General features: G+C 42.2%; 1 protein-coding gene across 3 annotated transcripts in view; it reads left to right on the forward strand.

The window, feature by feature from the left end:
• Positions 1-19573, forward strand: part of Lama2 (laminin subunit alpha 2) — a 563701-nt gene extending 544128 nt beyond the window's left edge. For all 3 annotated transcript variants that reach the window (XM_033763224.1, XM_033763225.1, XM_033763226.1), the window contains 7 exons: positions 4699-4811; positions 5138-5327; positions 7276-7431; positions 8924-9077; positions 11907-12037; positions 13833-14055; positions 15429-19573. In XM_033763224.1, the coding sequence (XP_033619115.1) occupies positions 4699-4811; positions 5138-5327; positions 7276-7431; positions 8924-9077; positions 11907-12037; positions 13833-14055; positions 15429-15586 (1125 nt within the window). In that variant the 3' untranslated portion in view covers positions 15587-19573. The remainder of the gene's footprint in view (positions 1-4698; positions 4812-5137; positions 5328-7275; positions 7432-8923; positions 9078-11906; positions 12038-13832; positions 14056-15428) is intronic.
• Positions 19574-20107: the final 534 nt, after the last annotated feature.

Genomic DNA, 20107 nt, shown 5'->3' on the forward strand with positions numbered 1-20107 from the left:
GCTTGCCCATCATTATCAAGTCTTCCCATTTTCTTACCAGAAGTCAGAGTTTTGAGAATGATTTGCAAATTGAGACTTACAAGGTAGTTTTTGAGGTGGGAACTGCCTGTACGTGAGCTCCGTCGCTGTCTAGCACAGCCGACAGCCGGGGTCATCCCAGTCCCTTTGTTTTTCTTCTTGGTAACCCTCATCTCCAGCCCACCAGCAGCTTGCAGGGCATGGGAGGAGTCCCGGAGGAAGCCCTGCTCTGTGAGAAGCATCAGTCAGTCCCTTGGGTGACCTGAGTCCCAGCAGCACAGACCACAGAGCACTGTAAGCATGTGGTCCCGCTGTCATCTCTTTGTACTTCTCTCTCATTCTTAGCCCGTTTAGATCTGATTAAGAGTAAAAACCCCTTGTGTTATATTTGTAGATATTTCCCTGCAAACATAAATATTCTAGGGCGACGGGAGACTCAGGCCAATAATAATCTGGGTTCCCAGTATCCCAGAAATCTGTCCCTGTGTCAAAATATGGCAAGTCCTTCTGCAAATACACACACTGCTCAAGCCAAACTCTCATAACAAGTGTGGCCTGGTGGCTTTGTAGGCAGTGAGCTGGCTGCAGTTTTTTTTTTTTTTCCTTGAATCTTATTGAAAAGTTGACCTATGAACCTCAAAGTTCCAAATGTGGACATTAAAAAGAGCCACATGAGTAACCTTATCAGCATTGTGCTGATAAGGGCTCTTTGGGAATTGGGGGGAAGAAGCAAACAGAGGAGGAAAAATAGAGCAAAAGTAAGTGATTTCTCTAGCCGCTTTAATGCCACAATATTAAAAGCTAAGTACAGTTGAGGCCAAAGGAGAAATCGATTGGATACTGATGTGTATTTAAAGGGAAAACACACACTCTCCATACTTCAAGGAATCTCTCTTCAGGCATTAAGTGTGTAAATGTCATGGAAAATGCCCAATCCCCACCAAAAGAGCTCATGTTCACTGAGTTAACATAAGCCATTTCCTCGATAAACAGCTTGAGTAGGAATTCTGCACTTCAGGGCATCAAAGTTCCTGCTGTAAAAGTCTCTCTCTCTCTCTCTCTCTCTCTCTCTCTCTCTCTCAAAAAAGTATCTCTCACTTAGTATTTATCCAAAAAACAGAATCATCACAAATATGCATTAGATGTGATTTTTTTTTTTTTTGGTCCACAATTTAGGGGGATTATTGACTCGTGAAAGAAAAACAAATTACATCATTTTGTGATGATTCTTCGTTTGTTCTTTCAAGAGCAACAATGGCAGTTCTGATAAATGTAATTTAAATCCTGTCTAAATCCAAGGGATGCTTACCAGTGAATTCTATGCTACCTTGAATCCAGTAACCTGCTTCCAGATGTCAGTCACCAAGCAGCAGTTAGAAATGCCCCCTGCCTTGTTCGGACCTAAAATCAGACAGGAGGAATGGCGGGGGACGGGCTGGGGGACTGGGGGCTGGGTTTTCATCTCTGGGGAGCCTCCAGCGCCCTCCCGCTGTCCTCCTCGGCAGGTGCGCCCTCCCACCTGCTCCCCCGCACGCAGCCTTTTTAGGTTCCCCACAAGGTGGCGCAATTGTAACGTGCTGAGACTGATGATCCTCTACGAGACTTGATTTATTTTTTAAATTGTGATTTAAACACATTTCAGAGATGAACGTTTCCCGAACAACAGGAAAGCATCAAGTCCAATAGGACAACCCTCAGCTCACCTCGGCTGGGAAGAGGGGAAATCGTCTTGCAAAGACCGCCCTCAGCGGTTCTTTAAAACTGCTCCCCTGCGAGCCTGCTCGAGGTTCCCATTGTCCGGAGAGTTGGAAACGTCCTCCCTGACAAGATCGGTTCCAGCCTGCAAAGCGCAGGCGTGTTCTGATCCAGCTCAGTTTCCCTTCTGAACGAACGTCAGAAGGGGCAGACGCGGCCCTGCAGGGGGAGCGGTGGTTCCACCCTGGGACTGAAGGGCCAGGCAGGAGGGAGGGCTCTGCTCGGTCCTCACCTGGGCCGCTGGGGAGCTCAAAGCCTGCACGCAGGGTCGGGCCCAGTGCCCTTCCTGCCAGCCAAGACTCCCCTGGGCTACAGGTCAGACCCTGACCTCCCGTGTAAACCCTGAATTAGCTGAGTAGAAAACCAGCGCTACTCTGTCCTTTTCCAACTGCCAGTTTTATAAAGAAAGATGGTGGACATTTTTTAAAGCAGCATCTACAGTATTCATCCTCTTTGCAAATCTCTGATCGCGAGCACCTGTTTGGATGTAGTTAAAGAAAAGGGAATCTGCCGCAGCATCATTGGACTTGGAGGTATTAAAGGGATCATTTGTTTCCGTTTTCCTCCAGAGCACAGGCCAGTCTGAGTCCCTGGAATTGCCCTTTGCAGTATGAAGCAGGATCCTCCAGGGGCGCTCTTCTTGCCGTTTGAAGTGGTGTGCTGTGCAGAGATTCAGAAAAAGGCCTGGGTAAAGTCCCTGACCTTTTCTGGTTGAGGGCTTTTCCTAAAATAACATAAGCAGGGCCTTTTCCATCTCCTAAATTTGAAAATATGTGACAAAGAACAGCTGCTCGTCGAAAGCAGCTTTGAAAGCCTCTGTCCAGGGACTGGGGCCACCATGCCACGTGCAAAAACAGAATTCCCCAAACATACAGGAGCCGCCGGGGAAAGACCCACTCTTCACAGATGTCACCTTGGTGGCTTAAAGGATCACTCTAGAATCTCATTTCACATTGTTCGTGTCAGAATATTATTTCATACGAACATTTGTGTACATGGACAAGTGGCTACCACAGTAGCAATCCTACAGACGTAACCTACCGGTGGCTTTCTTTTAGCCTACACATTATTGTTGCCTAATTCTTTGGGATCCACTGACCTTTGCAATTTTTCAGTTTTCAGAGCCGAGAGCCTGAAGAGGTTTTAGTGAAATTAAGCCCCTGTGGATTCACAGCAGAAGGGATTCTCTTCAAAGGTTTCTCGGGAGGACTGCAAGCCACATGTATTTGTTGGGAAGGCCTTCAGTGTGGAAAATATCATAAGAGGTTGATAAAGGATCCCCATTCTGTTAACAGTGTAATTTTTGAACGAGACATTAAGTCCCCAAAGCCTTTCTGTGTGGCCTCTTTGTAGGTAGGGTAACGAGAGAGATGTGGTGTGTTGTGAAAAGCACTTTCCTGGCCTCCTCGCTGAGTTTTTGCATAGCTGTGTGAATTTCAGCCATAGTCTGCCATGTAAGGCCGACCATCTCCTGGGAAACAGAAGGGAAATACTTCCATGAAGATCAATTTCATAGTATTTCAAAACACTGTGTGCCCTTCACCTGCCGTGGCAGAGTCTCGCAGTTGACGAGGCTCCAGAGAAAAGGGCAAGGCTTTTCCTCAAGTGCAGATTGCCTGCCGATGCGCCGTCGCAGAGGGACACAGTTTAGGAAGAAGCCTCGGCATCAAGAGCAGCTGTGGGCTGCGTGGAGGCTCGGCTGAGTCAGTGCTCGCTGGGACGGTGGCCCGTCCAGAGCTTACACTAGAAACAGATGTGTTGCTTCAACTATGCGAGCTATTGATTTTCTCACGCACTGCACATTCTGAATGACTTCTGAAGCCTCCTGTACATCGAGCTGCTTTGTGAAGATAGGAAACCGAAACAAGGAGTTGTGGTTTTGGTCATTTAGGGAACCTTGTGCATTACAGTTGCCAAATGTGGTCCAAGGAAGCAGGATTGGCTCTATTTTTTATTTTTATTTTTTTCCTCATTGAGTTTATTGGTACTTTTTAGGCATACGGTGCAGTTACATTCACCATTGGGATCTTGTACCTTTTCATGACAGGTCTTGGTTCTCATTTTTTTTCCCCATACCCCTGCCCTCCCTTCATCCCTTCCTCTCTTCCCGATTTACAAAAACTTTATTTCCATTTTTTGAAAGGCACAATGGAAAATAAAAAGGCAGGGGCTTCTGATCAATAATTCTTAAGCATTTCAAAATGGTGACAGCAGAACGTTAAGGCAAGTGACTGCACAGCAGTGTACCTAGCTGTCCCTCTTAAGAACCCTAGGAAGCTGATCTTTGAACAGTAGCAGTGGAAATGGTATATGGTAGGTTGCATTAAAAAATGTGCTGGGTTGCCTAGCAACTGGCTAAGGACCTGAAGGGGCTGACATGCAGGTTGAGACACACCATCTTGAAAGACTAAATTCATGGCAACCTTCTAGTAGACTGATAATTTTCGAAGAAAAGTAATTGTGGGAGATGGAAATGGGGGGGCGCGTGGATAGGAAAGAAAACATTTTTCTCTACTTTTATAAGTCAGGTGGCAAGCTTGTCATTTTCTCTGCTCAGTTTTCTAGGACTAAAACTGTAAGTGAAGTAAATGTGAAAGAGAAATTGCCGTTTTCTTAGAAATCTAAATAATGCTTTTCCTTAGAGGGTAGTGAAAACATGAATTAATCAATACATTGGTGAGCATACTCATTTAGCCATTTCAGAGTGTAATATGGGAAAGCTTATTCATATTCACTAAGCATTTAATAACAAGCACCTGCTATGATATAGATTACAGAGATGAATAACAGAGCCTTTATTCTTTAGGAATTTAAGATTATATAAGGGCTTTCCAGTCATACATAAGGAACAATTAAACCTCAGTGTCACCTGTTTGCAGAGGAGAGTCTATAATAATCGCCTGTCTTTCTCTCCATATTTTGCAGGGTCCTTGTGCTGCAGAAGCAGAGCCCACTCTTTTAATGGGGAGCCAGCAGTTTGGGCTTTCGAGAAACAGTCACGTTGCAGTTGCATTCGATGACACCAAAGTTAAAAACCGGTATGTATTGTTCCACAATACCGCACAAGAATGGGTAAATGAAACACTGAGTATCCACATTCAAATGTAAAGGAGAACATCAGTTAATTAGTAAGGTAAGGGCCTATGTCTTTATTTATTGTAATTCACTCAGGACAGTAGAAGAGAATAGAATTGTATTTGTCTGGCCCTCAAGAGCCCAGATTAGAAAATCAGCATGGCGAGTCCTCCTGTCGGAGCAGGTTTTACCTCCTTCATGGAAATGCACCCACGTCTCGGCATCAGTCTCTCTTAGCACACGGATCCTCTCATTGTCCTCTTTTCCTTTGTGTGCTTTTATTTCACAGCCTCACGATTGAACTGGAAGTGCGAACTGAGGCAGAATCAGGCTTGCTCTTTTACATGGCCCGCATCAATCATGCTGACTTTGCCACAGTGCAGCTCAGGAATGGCCTGCCTTACTTCCGCTATGACCTGGGGAGTGGGGACACCAGTACTATGATCCCCACCAGAATCAATGATGGCCGGTGGCACAAGGTAACAGTCCCCCCACCCCTCAGGTGTTCTCAGTGCCCTGAGCAGGGCTTCTGGTGTCTGCCCTGCTGTCTGTTTTGCAGGCATCAACACTAAGGCTGCTGCTGCTACTGAGATGTGACAGAGGCTGAAAATACAGCAGGGCCCGTGTGCAGCTGCCACAACCTTGGAAAATGTATTCAGTCCTGGGCTGGTGTATCTGTGAGGGTTTGTAGGGTACCACAGGGTTCTGCCTTTGTGACACAGCTGTGGTTCCCAAACATCTGTCCACAAACTAGGGCCAGGCAGTGGAAGACGTTTGCAGTGTTCCAAGAGAGGATGGTGACACTACAGAGTAGTTCATTGTAAGGCTCTTGGTATATAATTTATATTTATTTGTCCTTTAAAATATGTACATTTTGTTTATTCTTAGATTTTGTGTTCCTGTATGCAGGGCACTGTTGGTCTCTCTGTAAAGAAATGATATTTGGCAAAAGTAAAAGTTGGCAGGACTAAGATGAGCCCTAAGACCTGCCTCTCACCCCCTGCACATTGCTTTGAACACTGAGCATCAGGGAATCTCTGCAATATCGTGTTTAAAGGGCTCCAAGGGCCCGTCTCTGCCAACAGTCATTTGGAACAACTTCAAAACATTGGCCTTACACCCAGAAACCGGAGATGTTATGGGCACGGAAGGCTCATTTGCCAGCTTCCTATCCTCTTGGCATAACTGCAAACAGATAATATACTGCCTGATTAAAACAAAAACTGAAAATGTGTCTCTGCACCTGCGATGGCCTATTAAGGAAGGTTTCCCTAGGTAGACCAATAAAATGCATAATTTCCAGGGGAGGATATTATTAGATGCTGCATTGGATGTACTAATGAACGTCAACTTGTCCTGTCATGCAGAAGCCAAAGAAGCTGGAAAAAAATATGACACAAGCTCCACATCAACCCATTTGTCATGGTGGGAATAAGAAACGGAATCTTCATGTTTACTTGGGAGGATCTGTCTGGCAGGAACTGATCCTGATGAAGGCGCTCTCCTCTCCTTCAGCTTTGCTCTCACCTCTGGCTAATGGGATAATAAATTTGACACTTGAGTAAAAGACAGATTGTCAGACCACCATGAGGCTGAGATTAAGAAAGGGAATCTAAACATGATAATTAGCCAAATTGAGTGGCTCTTTTTTTCATGGTTTTTAAAAGTCACTTCCCAAAACCAGAATAGATGCATGTAAAATGAGGTGTTAAATTACTCTAATCCCCATCCAGACTCATTTTTAAACCACCGTTGGGCTCCAGTGTTTCACAGCCTTTCACACTCCTTTTGCTAAATTGAGCCTCAAGGATTTGATACTCAATCCAGTCTTCACTCCTCCTTTCCCACCTGCCCACCGTCCCAGACGGTAGGTAATTCACTCTGCTGCCATAATCTCAGCAGCAGTCAGGTGTTCATCTTCCTCCCTGACTTTGAACTAATCAGCTGCTGCAGAAAGAGCAGCGCTCCCTTCTGAATGGTTCTCCCCCGAGTTCTGCCCAAGAAGAGTCAATTAGGAAGGAGAGATGGAGCGCAGCTGAAATGGTGCTTGGAGCCCAGGCTGTGCTCTGTCAAACTAAAACACTATGAAAAGTAGGTGCATTCTGGAGGCCACTGAGTTCACGGCCGGTCCATCAGTCTGCAAATGTTCTCACAACATGTCTCTCTCCTGAGACATATGGCAACCTCTAGAAGCAACTTCAAGCTAAAACCTACCCCAAAATGTTGTATTCTTTTGGAGGTGATAGTCATGGAAAGCACTAAGTTTGAAATATCGCACAAACTAGGTTTACTTTCGCTTGTATTAAGGGCTTAGTCCATCAGTTATTATACTATTGTTTGGGACACCGTAAAAGTTCTTGTATCTTCTACTCTGCCTATTTGAAATTTGTTCAAGACTGGAGTTAATGACTTCCCTTCCTTTTGCAGATTAAGATTATGCGAAATAAGCAAGAAGGGATTCTTTATGTAGATGACGCCTCCAACAGAACCACCAGTCCCAAGAAAGCAGACATCCTGGATGTTGTGGGATTGCTATATGTCGGTGGGTTACCTGTCAACTACACCACTCGGAGAATTGGTCCAGTAAGTGTCTGTTTCTTTGTCCGCATTGCCTAAATATCTAGCTGAGTCATTTATTGGTGTATAAATTTCTGAGCTGTTAGATCAGATGGGCTCACAATCACTGACAGTCGAATGGGAAATCATCTTATCTGAGAAGCAGTAGAAAGTCTTCTAGGAAGCTTTGACCGGGAGATCGCACTCACAGGACTCTAAGAGTACACCCTGGAGCCTTTCAATGTGGGATTAAACATCTGCATAACCATTCACTGTGTGACCTTGAGAAAAATCACTCCATCTTTATTTGACAAAGTTCCCTCTTTTGCCAGCTAGGTAATGGCAATATCAAACAGAGTCGCCATAGAGATTAAACAAGGTAATATATTTAAAGAGCTTGGAAAGGTATCGGCATACAGAGAGAAGGGTGAGGATGATAGTCTGTATTCCTAGTGTCATTTCAGGACTAGAGATTTAGCAGTGACTGTGAGATGCAGCGTTTAAAGGACACACGATTTCCCGTTCCGAATTTAAAGCCTTCACGATGTTTTAAATCAATATTCACAAAATAATTATTTGTCAGACTGCGCATCCTCTTTTGCTTTGAAAGAGGATATTTTGAAAAGCACAGGTAATTCTTTTTTTCTTTAAGAGCGCTAGACCCGAGTGTGATGCATTACATTTCTGTGCTCAAATTACAGCACGTGGTACTCGCTTCGGCAGCACATCATCTAAAATTAGAGCTCGTGGTGGCTTAGATTTGCTCATCCATCAAGGAGAACCTCTCCTTGTAGTTTTAATTCTTGGCATTTGGCTTCTCTTATGAATGATCCAAGTCACTTTCTTTCCCTGGCTAGTGGATAGGCTGCCTAGGTCTGTCCAAAACAAGAGTCTCTGAAGTGGCATCGGGAAACATGACTCACTTGAATTCCTAAAACCAGATGAAATACAATGGTGCAGAGTATGACTGCATTACTTTTAAATTCCTTGAACCCCACATGTGTTAGGCAGCCTTTGAAGTTTTATGTGTATATATGTCTTCTTGGGGAAGAGCCCACTGCCTTCACTAGATATCCCGAAGGAAGAACCACTGGGCCAACCTTAATTACCCTTTCAAATAGAAATTGAACATAACTTAGAACAAATGTACATAAAGTTAATAAGTTATTATTAGAAACATGAAATCAGGAACATAAGAGACGCATCAAACATTATGGTGTCCATATGGAGTCCACAGTTCTGTTAAACAAATGGGCACAAAGTAGACGCTGTGGTCCTTAAAGTAGCGGATGATCAGGTTCCTGTCTGGATGGATCCAATGTGAGAAGACCAGAAGTTTGGGTGCCCCATTCTGTGAGGCCTGGAGGTAAACAGGACAGAAAAGGGCAGTTTTGTGGGATCCTCTAAGACAACTGGCTCACAGCTCCATGCATAGAACACCCCATAGAAGACTCAGTTGCACATAGAGGCGAAGTTGGGCTAGAACTTGCCATCTGTTCCCCGCTGATCAAATTTTTAGGTGACCTACAGCATTGATGGCTGCATCAGGAACCTGCACATGGAAGAGGCCCCCATTGATATCACACAGCCGACCTCCAGCTTCCGTGTTGGGACATGTTTCCTGAATGCTCAGAGAGGCACCTACTTCGATGGAACAGGTTTTGCCAAAGCAGGTGAGCCTCTTGCATTCCTTCCTGTTGAATATCACCACTGCATACATCCTAACTTACTGTACCAAAAATAAGTCTCAGAATCCTAAACTAGTATTCTTTTTTTTGAGACAGGATCTCACTATGTAGTTGAAACTGACCTGAAACTCACTATGTAGCCCAGGCTGATATTGAACTCTCAGCAATCCTCCTGCCTCAACCTCCTGAGTGCTGGGATTGCAGGTGTTCACTACCACACCCGGCTCTAAACTAGTATTCTTTACTTAAATTAGAAATGAGCTTCTAGAAGTAATAAATTCCTCTCTTAAAATTCAGGTGTATTGATTCTTATGAGAACTAATACAGTAGAAGCTATTTGGAAAGTGTGTTCCATCTCCTCACTAGAGCTCAATAACATCAAAATAAATGTAATTCTGCAGGAAGGCTCATATGTTTATACTCTGATTTTTTTACCTTCCATTTTCCCCTGGCTACCTTTCTGAGGGTGAGATACCATTATGCTTTCTCTCTCTTTAGTTCTTCGCAAGGCTCCATTTTATCACACACACACACACTGTATGTGTACTGGTGCTAATTTCTTATTAGTAGTAATAATAGATGACAACCCTCCCTGGATCTCTTTATTCCCTCCACCTCATTTCCACTGTTGGTCTGGATCACTGGTTTTGAACATATAGATTAGAAAGAAAAATTTGGAACTAACCTTGCTTGACAACAGCAAAATCTGACATCAACAAACTTTAAAATCAAATGTGCAGTACTGTAGATTTCATATAGATTCATATTCGTTCACTAGAAGAAAATTAGTAAGCACATACTATGTGCTAGTTATATGGGCAGCAGAGAAGTAAATAAGATGGAGTGTCTTCCTTTAAAAATATATGATCAAGACCAGTGTGGTGCACATCTGTAATCCCAGTCATTCAGGAGGCTGAGTCAGGAGGATAGCAAGTCCAAGGCCAACTGGGGCAATTTAACAAGACCCTGTCTCAAAATAAAATGAAAAATGCTGAGGATGTGGTTCAATGCTCCCTGGATTCAGTCCCCAGTAAATAGATAGATTATAGACGGATGGATGGATGGACAGATAGATAAATAGATAGATAGATAGATAGATAGATAGATAGATAGATAGATTCAATTTGCTCAGAAGTCACAAGATGGCAGATAAAAATAATTAAAATCTATAAAAATACAGTCAAGCAATATTCTGTACATATTTAGATGAAGATTAATTTTGTGGAAATCTGGAAAGGTGTCACAAAGTGACATTTGAACAAAGATTTAGAGGATGACTTAAACACTCATACAGAAGGTTAGGGCGACTCAACAGGGTCTACATGGGAAACCTCACCCATGCAGAAGTAGAAATTAGAAAAGCATGGGCTACATTAAATGCTTGAACACTGGAAGTTATGTTGAGCCCCAGATCTCATGCACTGTTAAGTCCAAAGCCTCCCCAAGACTTGCACAAATTCATGGCTGGCTGGCATTCTCTCATTCACCATCCTCTTCCTTCAGCTTCTGTAGCTATGGATCAACTTGCCGTGGCCCTGGTTTCTTTGGGTTTTGGATTGATTTTTCCCAGTTTCCATAACTCCTGCCATCTTCTCAACACACCGAGTAACACAACTTACTTAAGATGTGGATGTTTCGAGATTACTTTGCTGGAAAATACACGGCTTCAAGTTAACTGTTGGTGTCTTTGCTGTTAAAAGCTTTACAGACATCCCTCCCCAAAATAAAAAAGTGGGAGCTTTCACTGGCCTCTCCATTCCTGTGTCCTCAGCTGAACTGCTTTGCTTCATTCCTCTCTTCTTCTTCTTCTTCTTCTTCTTCCTCCTCCTCCTCCTTCCTCCTCCTCCTCTTTCTTTCTTCTTTCTCTCTCTCCCTCCCCCTCCTCTCTCTCTTCAGAACAATTCAGCTTCTACCCTTTACTTTAAAAATCTGCCGTAAACCTACCTTTGCCAGTCCAAAACCATCAAGATTCTCTTGATAGAACAAAGTCTTGTACATAACAGGTACCACCCTTTATTGGAGGCAATTGTGGTTGCACATAACATTGATTTCTTCTGTAAGAAAGAGAAAACAAGAACATTTCCATGAGTTCTTTCCTAATACTCCCTATAGTTTGGGTGGTTTGGACTGATCTCAATGCAACACTCTTTTCATAAAGGAAGTATCTGAAATACATGTTAAGAGGTTACATAAATCAATAAATCAAGTATGGAAAATTATAGAGAAAATGAATGTACTGGGTGAACTAAGAAGTCCATTTATGTCCCAGAATCTTCCCATCAAAATTTTATATGCCGTTTCTCTTTCTTAATAAAATATTTAGAAACCTTTGAATCGTTTCAGATCAGTGTTATACCATTTGGAGTGCCTTCATAAAACTTTATGAGTAATCATCGGCATGTTCGACTTTGTCTAGCAGAAAGACTTTTAAAATAATCTGACTTGGCTCTTGAGGTTCTTTGAGTCCATCTCAGTGTGCGTTCACTCATTCATTCTACAAATATCTATTCAACCTTCACTGTGCGCCAGATACTTTGATGAGTGTGGGAATAAAATGCCAAGCAATGCAAATTCCCTGCCCTCACAGAGTTTGTGGTCTCGAAGGGAAAGGAGCCGAGCAAATAAGCAGTTCAGCTGCAGTGTGTGTTTCTGAACCTGAGGCGGAAGTGTAGGCCTTTGGGTTTCTGGAAAGTGCACTTTCCATCAGCATGGGACAGCATGAATTGAAATCTAACACAGCCATTGCCTTGCAGTTTTAAATTAGTAATTGCTATACTCTAATCTACATTTTTGAAAACAATCTTCCTTTTACAGTTGGTGGATTCAAAGTAGGATTGGACCTTCTGATTGAATTTGAATTCCGGACCACTAGAAGCACAGGGGTCCTTCTGGGAATCAGCAGTCAGAAAATGGACGGGTTGGGCATCGAGATGATTGATGGGCAGGTGAGCGCTAGCCACTCGCAGCTTTGGTTTCTCCATGACACTGTTCTTCATAGGTAGAGAAATGTATTGTGAAGACTTGCTTGGCAGGGGTTAAGAAAAAAACCTAGATTGTATCTTTCCATTCTCTCAGATTTTCTCAGTTTGTGAGTATTTTCATCGTAATTATTTTTATGGACCAACATAACCTTTCAATAGATAAATCCTACAGTGAGGCGCTTGTGTCGTCCATAATGGACTAACCTGTTTCAGGTCTTAAGCTCTTGTTGCATTGCTGTAAGTACATAGTTTATCTGCTCTTTGTGAAGGCATAGTCTGTGAAACTCTTCATTCCAGAGATCCGGGTTCTCTGTAATGAGGCTGCCTCTGCTAACGGGTTGGGCTTCTCAGAAGTCAAGCTGGCCTGGTAAAACATCAGTCACTCAATTTTTATTTAAAAGAATTGAAACATCTTTTTACAAAAGCAAATTAATGGAAGTGTTTTTGCCTGCAGTGGATCATCCAGCCCTGAATACCTCTGTAGTCCCAGTCTCCCCGTGATTGGTGGCCTGCAGTGAAGTGACCTGTTTACGTGTACATTGTACAGCATGCAAAACGTGGGGGCAAACCAAGAGCTTTCACAAGTTCCCCCTTTGACTATTAAATAGAAATTACATTCAACTCTGTTCCTGTTCCCACCCTTTAGATGATGTTGTCTCCAAGAAGAAAAACTACATAATGACCTAAAATATGCTTCCCTTGGCTCCTCTTTTCCTCAGTCCTCAAAGACAGTGGAGAAAAACATTCCAGGACCTTATGGGTGGGGGCTTGAACAAATAAGCAACATGGAACAGTTTTGTCAAATCTTCCATACACCTTTGCAAGGAAGCTTCATTTCTTCATCCTCTTAGAACCATAGTTACTGTGCCTATCTCTGTCCTGTGACTTCTCTTCCAGTGCATGCAAAATCCTGCCATGCACTCTTCCCTAATATTACAGCACTATGTGTAGAAAGGATTAAAGTGTGAAAGATAAGTGAAATGTTTATCGACTCGCATTTCTAATGCTTTTTTAAAACCCTATTTCTTTTTTTTTTGCCTTATCAAGTGTGTTGCCAAATTTACTAATGTTTTTAATATTTTAGTGTTTCTTTTCTTCATCAGCTTCAAAAGAATTCTGATATCTCAAATTTCAGGAGCCTTTCCATATTACTAAAAACAGATTTTTCTCATGTATAGGAGGGCTTCTAATCTGAGTTCTTCATTGCTAGGGATTTAACTGGCCTCTGGCATGGATCTTTAGCACTTGTGACATAAAAGTTACCCAAAAAATGTAGTTTATGTAATTCTCAATCTTGATATAAAATGGAATCCAGTAAGGGAAAAAATACAATTAAAATATAAAAGTTTTAAATTTTAAAAATTCCTTAGAGTTTATAACCCACTGCTAGTGAATCACCTTCAATGACATTTTTTCTATAAGTTTTATAAGGTTCGCTCTACCAGGATTGGTGGTGGAATCTTGCTGTGTATATTACATTCTTTTCTTTTTGTTGCCTGACTTCAGATTTTTTTTCAGAACTAGCTACAACAATAGCTGAAAACAAAGGACATAATTCATGACTCTCAGTAATTAGGTTTAAATTTTAATTTATGCCAAGATTTTTTCCTTTGAGTTTAGTTTAATACACCCTAGTTATGTTCACTTCAAATGAGTCCAGCCGATCTCTTGGCTGAGGGAGCTGGTAACTTTTAGTATGTGGCCCATCACAACAGTCATCTAATGAAACCACCTGTGACTGCAATTTCCTACTTTCTAGCTTATGTTTCATGTGGATAATGGCGCCGGTCGTTTCACTGCCATCTACAATGTGGGGACCCCAGGGTATCTGTGTGACGGACAGTGGCATAAAGTCACTGCCAACAAGATCAAACACCACCTGGCGCTCACCGTCGATGGGAACCAGGTGGAGGCGCAGAGCCCCAACCCGGCATCAACGTCGGCCGACACCAATGACCCTGTGTTTGTCGGCGGTTTCCCAGGTAAATTTGGGGCTCTCCAGCATGAACTTCTTTGCTGATGGTGAAGCATTCATAGGTAGATGAACTCGGCCAAGAATGTTTGCTTACACAAACTTGCTCCCTAACTTTAGAATCTCCTTTAAGTTTGCCTAAAACTTCCCAGTCTGTGAAATGAGTACACTCCTTATACAAACCACATGGGATGGAACTTTCCATGCTAGCCCCCAAGGTCTTCTCCACAGGGAGGAGAAGGCTAGAGGAAATGAATGCAGCTGCTTAGGGTATGAAGCATTTAACAGTGATTGAGGGCCGGGGTGGTGTTCTTTCTGATTTTTCAAAATGAATATACCAGAGGGATCATAAAGTATTATGGAACTTATTTCCTCCAGTTCTGGAAATGAGTGGGTTAACTGTAGCTAATTTCCCCCTTGGGTTAATAAAGACTTTATATTACCAAGAAACCCAAGCAATAAATCTGTATTCAGAGCCCTTCTGCAGTACATTATGTATAGCATACAAACCACAGAGAGCTACATGAAGTACCCATAAACAAGAGTGGCCGATTAGAGGAGGAGGAAGAGGAGGAGAAGCTCAGTGCTTCTTAATAAATACTGTCATACACAGACCATTGCATGGCTCTTTTCATCATTTTGGCAAGAGGAACTTTTGTCCCTGTCTATAAAGAGCCATGCTGCTTAACAAAACAAGTGCAAGGTAGACGACCCAGCAGTGGTTGACAGAGCGGAAGACACAGAGGTAGTGAGGGCAAAGTTGCTTCTGGATCTTAAAAAGTCTCCCTTCTCCAATCAGATTAAACCTCCACTATATTGTGAAGGAGACAGTGTACTTCAAGATATTCAGAGTGAAGTCTTGGTTAGCACCTAATGGGGCTGCTGACTGATGGGTCTTCTCCATAAAAGGAAGAAAATTTTATGTGAGCTTCCAGCCAATTAACATTTTGGGATTTCTGTTTTCACTGCCAGAGAGCGATAAGATCACTTTCAGAAACCCAAGTTCTAATTCAACATCTGAAACATTTGATTGGTCGCTTTGTTGCATGAAATACAACTCTATAGTTTAAGTTGCAGTTTTAAATATGTTCATTCAAAACCAAAGTATTTGTTTGATATTAAAATTCATCATTCCAGAGGTGTCTACTTTTCACAGTAAAATTTTTATATTTTGCTACAAATCTGTTAGTAAAGCTAAAAACAAAATCACTGACTTTGTCAAAGACAGTATTCCCACTGAATCTCAAGTTAATAGCTGGCTACAAAAGGCGCTCCTAACATTTCCTACAGCAGCATTTCAAAGCTGAGCCCTACAGGGTTAGGTGTATAGCTCAGTCGTAGAACACTTGGCTCTGATCAGGTTCTCTCTCTTTGTCTTTTCAGATGGCCTCAACCAGTTTGGCTTGACCACCAGCATTGGGTTCCGAGGCTGCATTCGGTCCTTGAGGCTCACTAAAGGAACAGGCAAGCCCCTGGAGATTAACTTCACCAAGGCCCTGGACCTGAAGGGTGTCCAACCTGTATCATGCCCAGCCAACTAGTAAAAATCAGCTTAACTCCAAAAGGGTGCATGAAAACAAGCATATCATGTAGAATACATATATCTTACCTATGTATATTGATAAAACTAATCTGTGCACGTATATAGAATGCTCTATGTTCAGGTGGAGCTAATTCAGATCCCAGTTGGATTCTAATTCAACCTCTCTCAAGTTTATGAATATTAAACCAATTATTTCATTTCAACAATTGCTTGTTTTGTGTGATTTTAAGGATATGAATTTGTAAATTACTAAGTTTTCAGTATGCCATGGAGTCATCTCAAAAAAAAAGAGCTCAGACATAATATGTGAAGGCAACTGTTTTTAAACTGACTCCTACTAATACTTTTATCTTTCTTTTCCATGTATGTTGGCCCTGGCTTTCTGTTCAAGCCACTGAAGACAAGTGGATTTGTCATGTGTGATTGGGAGGAATCAGCTACCTTACTCCCTATGTTTGTAAAAGCATTAGCAAATCATTCCCTTGATCCAAGTTCATTATGGGAGAGTTTAACTAGCCATGTGAGTGAATGTCTTTTCATGCTGAAGGCAGATAGTATAGATCAGATTCAGGACAGAGAGCTTAATTACTTGATTTCCTTGTTTGATAATGATTTATAGGCTTTGGGGAGAAACTAGAACCAAGATGTAGAATGACAATTAGGCATTCATTTGATACTACAGTATCAGGCTCTGGGCTGTCTAGATTCATAATGGATTTTACAATCTGTGCACACAGGGAGAGGAATCCTGCTGAAGTGTCTTTTTACTCACCGGGAAAAGTCCACTAGAAACTTCAAAGGTGCACTTCACAAAGTCTCTGAGTTATAATTTGGCCTGCCAGATTCATATCTTCCAATTTCACTGTTTTGTCTTTTGTTATTTTAGTCATCTCCAAAGCAGTCTATGGCCTAGACTTCGTTCATCAATTTAAGAGTGAAACATTTCATTTGCCATCTTGAGAAGAAATGTTCATAGGCTACTACTTCAGAACATTTCAAAGAACGGTAGACGCCCCTCAATATGAAAATTATAGTAAAAGAGGGACGATCTTCTGGGTCAGTGGTCTCCACTGTGGGAAGGAGAGTGCTAGCTCCCGTCCAAGTGCTGGCGAACACGCTTCTGGCATTTCAGCAGTGACCCATCAAGCAACACAGTTTGTCCACACAATTCTATTCTAGAGCCGGCAATTCTACCATTGGCTCAGATTTTCAGAAAATTGCTGAGAAATTTAAAACAACAACAACAAAGAACAAAACCTTGTTCCTGGAGTAGTAATTCTAATTTGGACTAGGCTGTAGCCTGGATCTGAGGATTGTTGAACCTTCCCAGGCAATCCCAATATATTATCAAGGATATTTTAAGGAGAAAAATCATCTACCAGATGAAGAGCTTTTATAGTAATCTGAAAATCCTACTGCTAGAGTTATCTTGGCCATTTCCTCACATATAAAAAAATGTGAATCTAGTGAGTCTTTTTATTAACCTTTGAGCCATGAAACCATTTGAGAACCAATGTTTTCTGCAAGTGAAATCATTACTTCTGCTGCAGTAAACCCTGGCATGAGTTTAGGAGTTTACTGTAGATATCGAGTGGGATAAACAAGAATAAAATTATTAGATGTCTTAAATTAAAAAGCTGACACCTTTCTTTCTTGGATCCTGCACAGAAAGATAAATAAATTTGAAAGTAAAGGTACTTCATGGATATGTGTATCGGAGACAATGCCTGCTGGCAACACCTTGGAATGGAGCTGTTGGAGGCAGCCTTTGAGATCACTTAATACACTGATTCTTAACTCTGGCTAGATTTGCATGCTTAAAAAACAAACTATAAGTCTGAGTGTCACCCCAGACCCATTAAGCTATAATCTCTCAAAATTCCTGGCACTGGCATTTTCTAAAGATTTCCATGTGTGACTAAGTCGGAAAACTTCTGGCCTCCCTTTGTCTCCATAAATTACGAGCAAGGACTAGAAGGAACCAGGGGAGAGTTGATAGAGTGAGCAGAGCCCCCATACGTTTTCCATTGTGCTCCCTAGAAAGTTGCACCTGGACCCAAGGAGAATTTACTGTGTCAGGTTGGGGCTAAATTCAGCATGCACAAAACCCAACTCCAGAGTGGCCCATGAAATGGCAAGAACAAAGCTTGTCTGAACCTGAAGAGGAGAAATAAGGAAGTTTTACAAAAATGAAAAGTTTCTTTAGCATATTTTAAATTAATTTCCTACTTCTAAAATCAAATTAACTTTTTCCCAAACAAGATAAAATGTTTTCTTCCCCCAACCTTTATCTTCTCAATGATTTCCTCACCTCTTGTCACCCACAGCAGTCATACACAGGATCCTTTTATTTTCCAAACACCCACTCCTACCAGGTTGTCAGCCTCCTTCTTTAGAAAAAAGGTGCTTGGCACTTCAGAAGAAAAATGTTTGTGAGGGGACTTTTTATTAAAGTTACCATTGTGAACACCACTGACAAAGAAAAAGAAGAGAGCCGATTTCAGCACCAAGAATACAGGCAGACACTTAAAGCTTCAATTAGCAGTTTTTAAAAAATCATAACTATTTCCTCCTCCTTGGAGTTAGCCTATTATCCCCAATCACAAAGCCCTTCTCGATTGTCTGCTTAACAAAGTAAAGACGACTGACAAATTAAAACTCATGATTTCATGTGCATACTTACTGAATTAGTCTATGTATAAAATTGAAAAATATGACCAACAGGAAAATAAAACACCATAGTCAATTTTTACAAGTACAGAGTACAGTCCCTCTTACTACGATAGGCTGGTCAGTTAGATAGAAATAAAAACGCAATCAGAGAGGGACTGGGTGTCCATGGTAAAAAGACAGACATCAGAATCATGGCTGGAGGCTCATCTGAAGAAGGCCAAGCCTCGAGATAAAGATGCAATGCCCAGGCCTGCATGCCTCCCTAAGAGATCAGAAACAACTTGAAATTATATAGTAATCAGCACCACCTGATCCAGTGATTCCAGACAGGCCTCAGTCGCACAAGTGGGTAACCAGAGCATCCAGACCCATCCCTTCTCGAAAAATCTTTCGGTTTTAGAAGTCACAGATGACCCAAGGTCAGTGATGCTAACCATCTATGTGTCTTGCTGTTCTGTTGGATCGATATTAGCTAAGCGGCTATACATGTAATCCTATAGGTTGATTGTAGTTTGACCCACGTTGTACCCACACTGTGACTTGGCTGTATAAATTACCCCTGACAAAGGGCCTCTGTGGCCACCCACGTTTGGGACCCCTCTTGTCCCCCAGGAGCTCTCTCTCAATAAACCGTTCCCACTCTTAACCTCCGTTGTTCCTTGGGATTCCTTCTTCAATTTGGGGGGAAATAAACTTGGCACATATGACATCCAGCACATTGGGAGTTGTATTTCTCCTATATCACTACTACTACTTGTAAGGAATATGTCTAGCTGCCCATACAACTGTCTTACCTCATTTTGGAATGTCTTTTAGCTTCTGTTTGGTTGAAAGAGTTGCAAACGTGCCCTCTACTCATCTGTTTGACTGAGATCAAAACACGGAGGGAAAGGGCAAGAGCAGAGGCCTGCTCAGGCTGGGTCCTGAAGCCCAGCACTACTGCAGAATCTGCAGGTGCCAGATGCTGGCTCAGATTCACTCTTCGGCATTTGTGCCGGTTCCTTACGGGATTGTGACATTGTGACAGGAGAATTGTATGAGATGACCATGTCCCCAGAAACTCATATGTGGAAGTCCTAATTTCCAGGCCCTCAGAAAGTGGCTGTCTTTGGAGATAGGACCTTCAAATCACCACAAAATGAGGGCTGCAGATGGGTCCTGCTCTGATCTGAAATGAAGACCTAGGCATAGACAGAAAACTATCTGAAGACTCAGAGAGAAGGTGTCCATCTACAAGCTGGGAAGGGAAGGCTCCAGTAGAAACCAGCTGTGCTGACATCTCGATCTTGGACTTCCAGCACCCAGAATTCTAAGAAAATAAACTTCTGTTGTTCACCTCACTCTGCTTGTGGTATTTTGTTATAGCAGGCCTAGAAAAATGTTTCTTTCTAAATAAGTAAATAAATAAAAGGTTTTAAAGATAAAGCACCAATGCATTTCAGGTTGTCCAGACATGGACATTCACATCAGAGAAAGTGTTTTCCCTTAGGTAATGATTAGAAAAAATACGAGAATTTTAAAATAGTAAACGAATACTCACAACACATTTCAATCAAGGCTGCTCCTCAAATGGTGCGACATTAGAAACACCTGGGCAGAATTATAAATCAAAGAAACCATGTTCCATTCAGGAACAGCATTTCCTGAACTCTTCAGTAGAATGGATTGACCTGAGAGCCGGCTTGTATACACTGCTTCACTCTTGGACACATCAAAGTCCTGCTTTGTCTCCCTGGCGTCCCTGATTTCCATAGGAAGGCACCTAGCGGAGCAGAAGCTGGAAGCAGCGGAGGTGAGGAGAAGTTAAATATGGATTTGTGGGAAAGTAGATTGTTGCTTCCTGGAG

Source organism: Fukomys damarensis, unplaced genomic scaffold (assembly GCF_012274545.1).
Source record: "Fukomys damarensis isolate Sample0158 unplaced genomic scaffold, DMR_v1.0_HiC HiC_scaffold_14, whole genome shotgun sequence".
Taxonomy (NCBI): domain Eukaryota; kingdom Metazoa; phylum Chordata; class Mammalia; order Rodentia; family Bathyergidae; genus Fukomys; species Fukomys damarensis.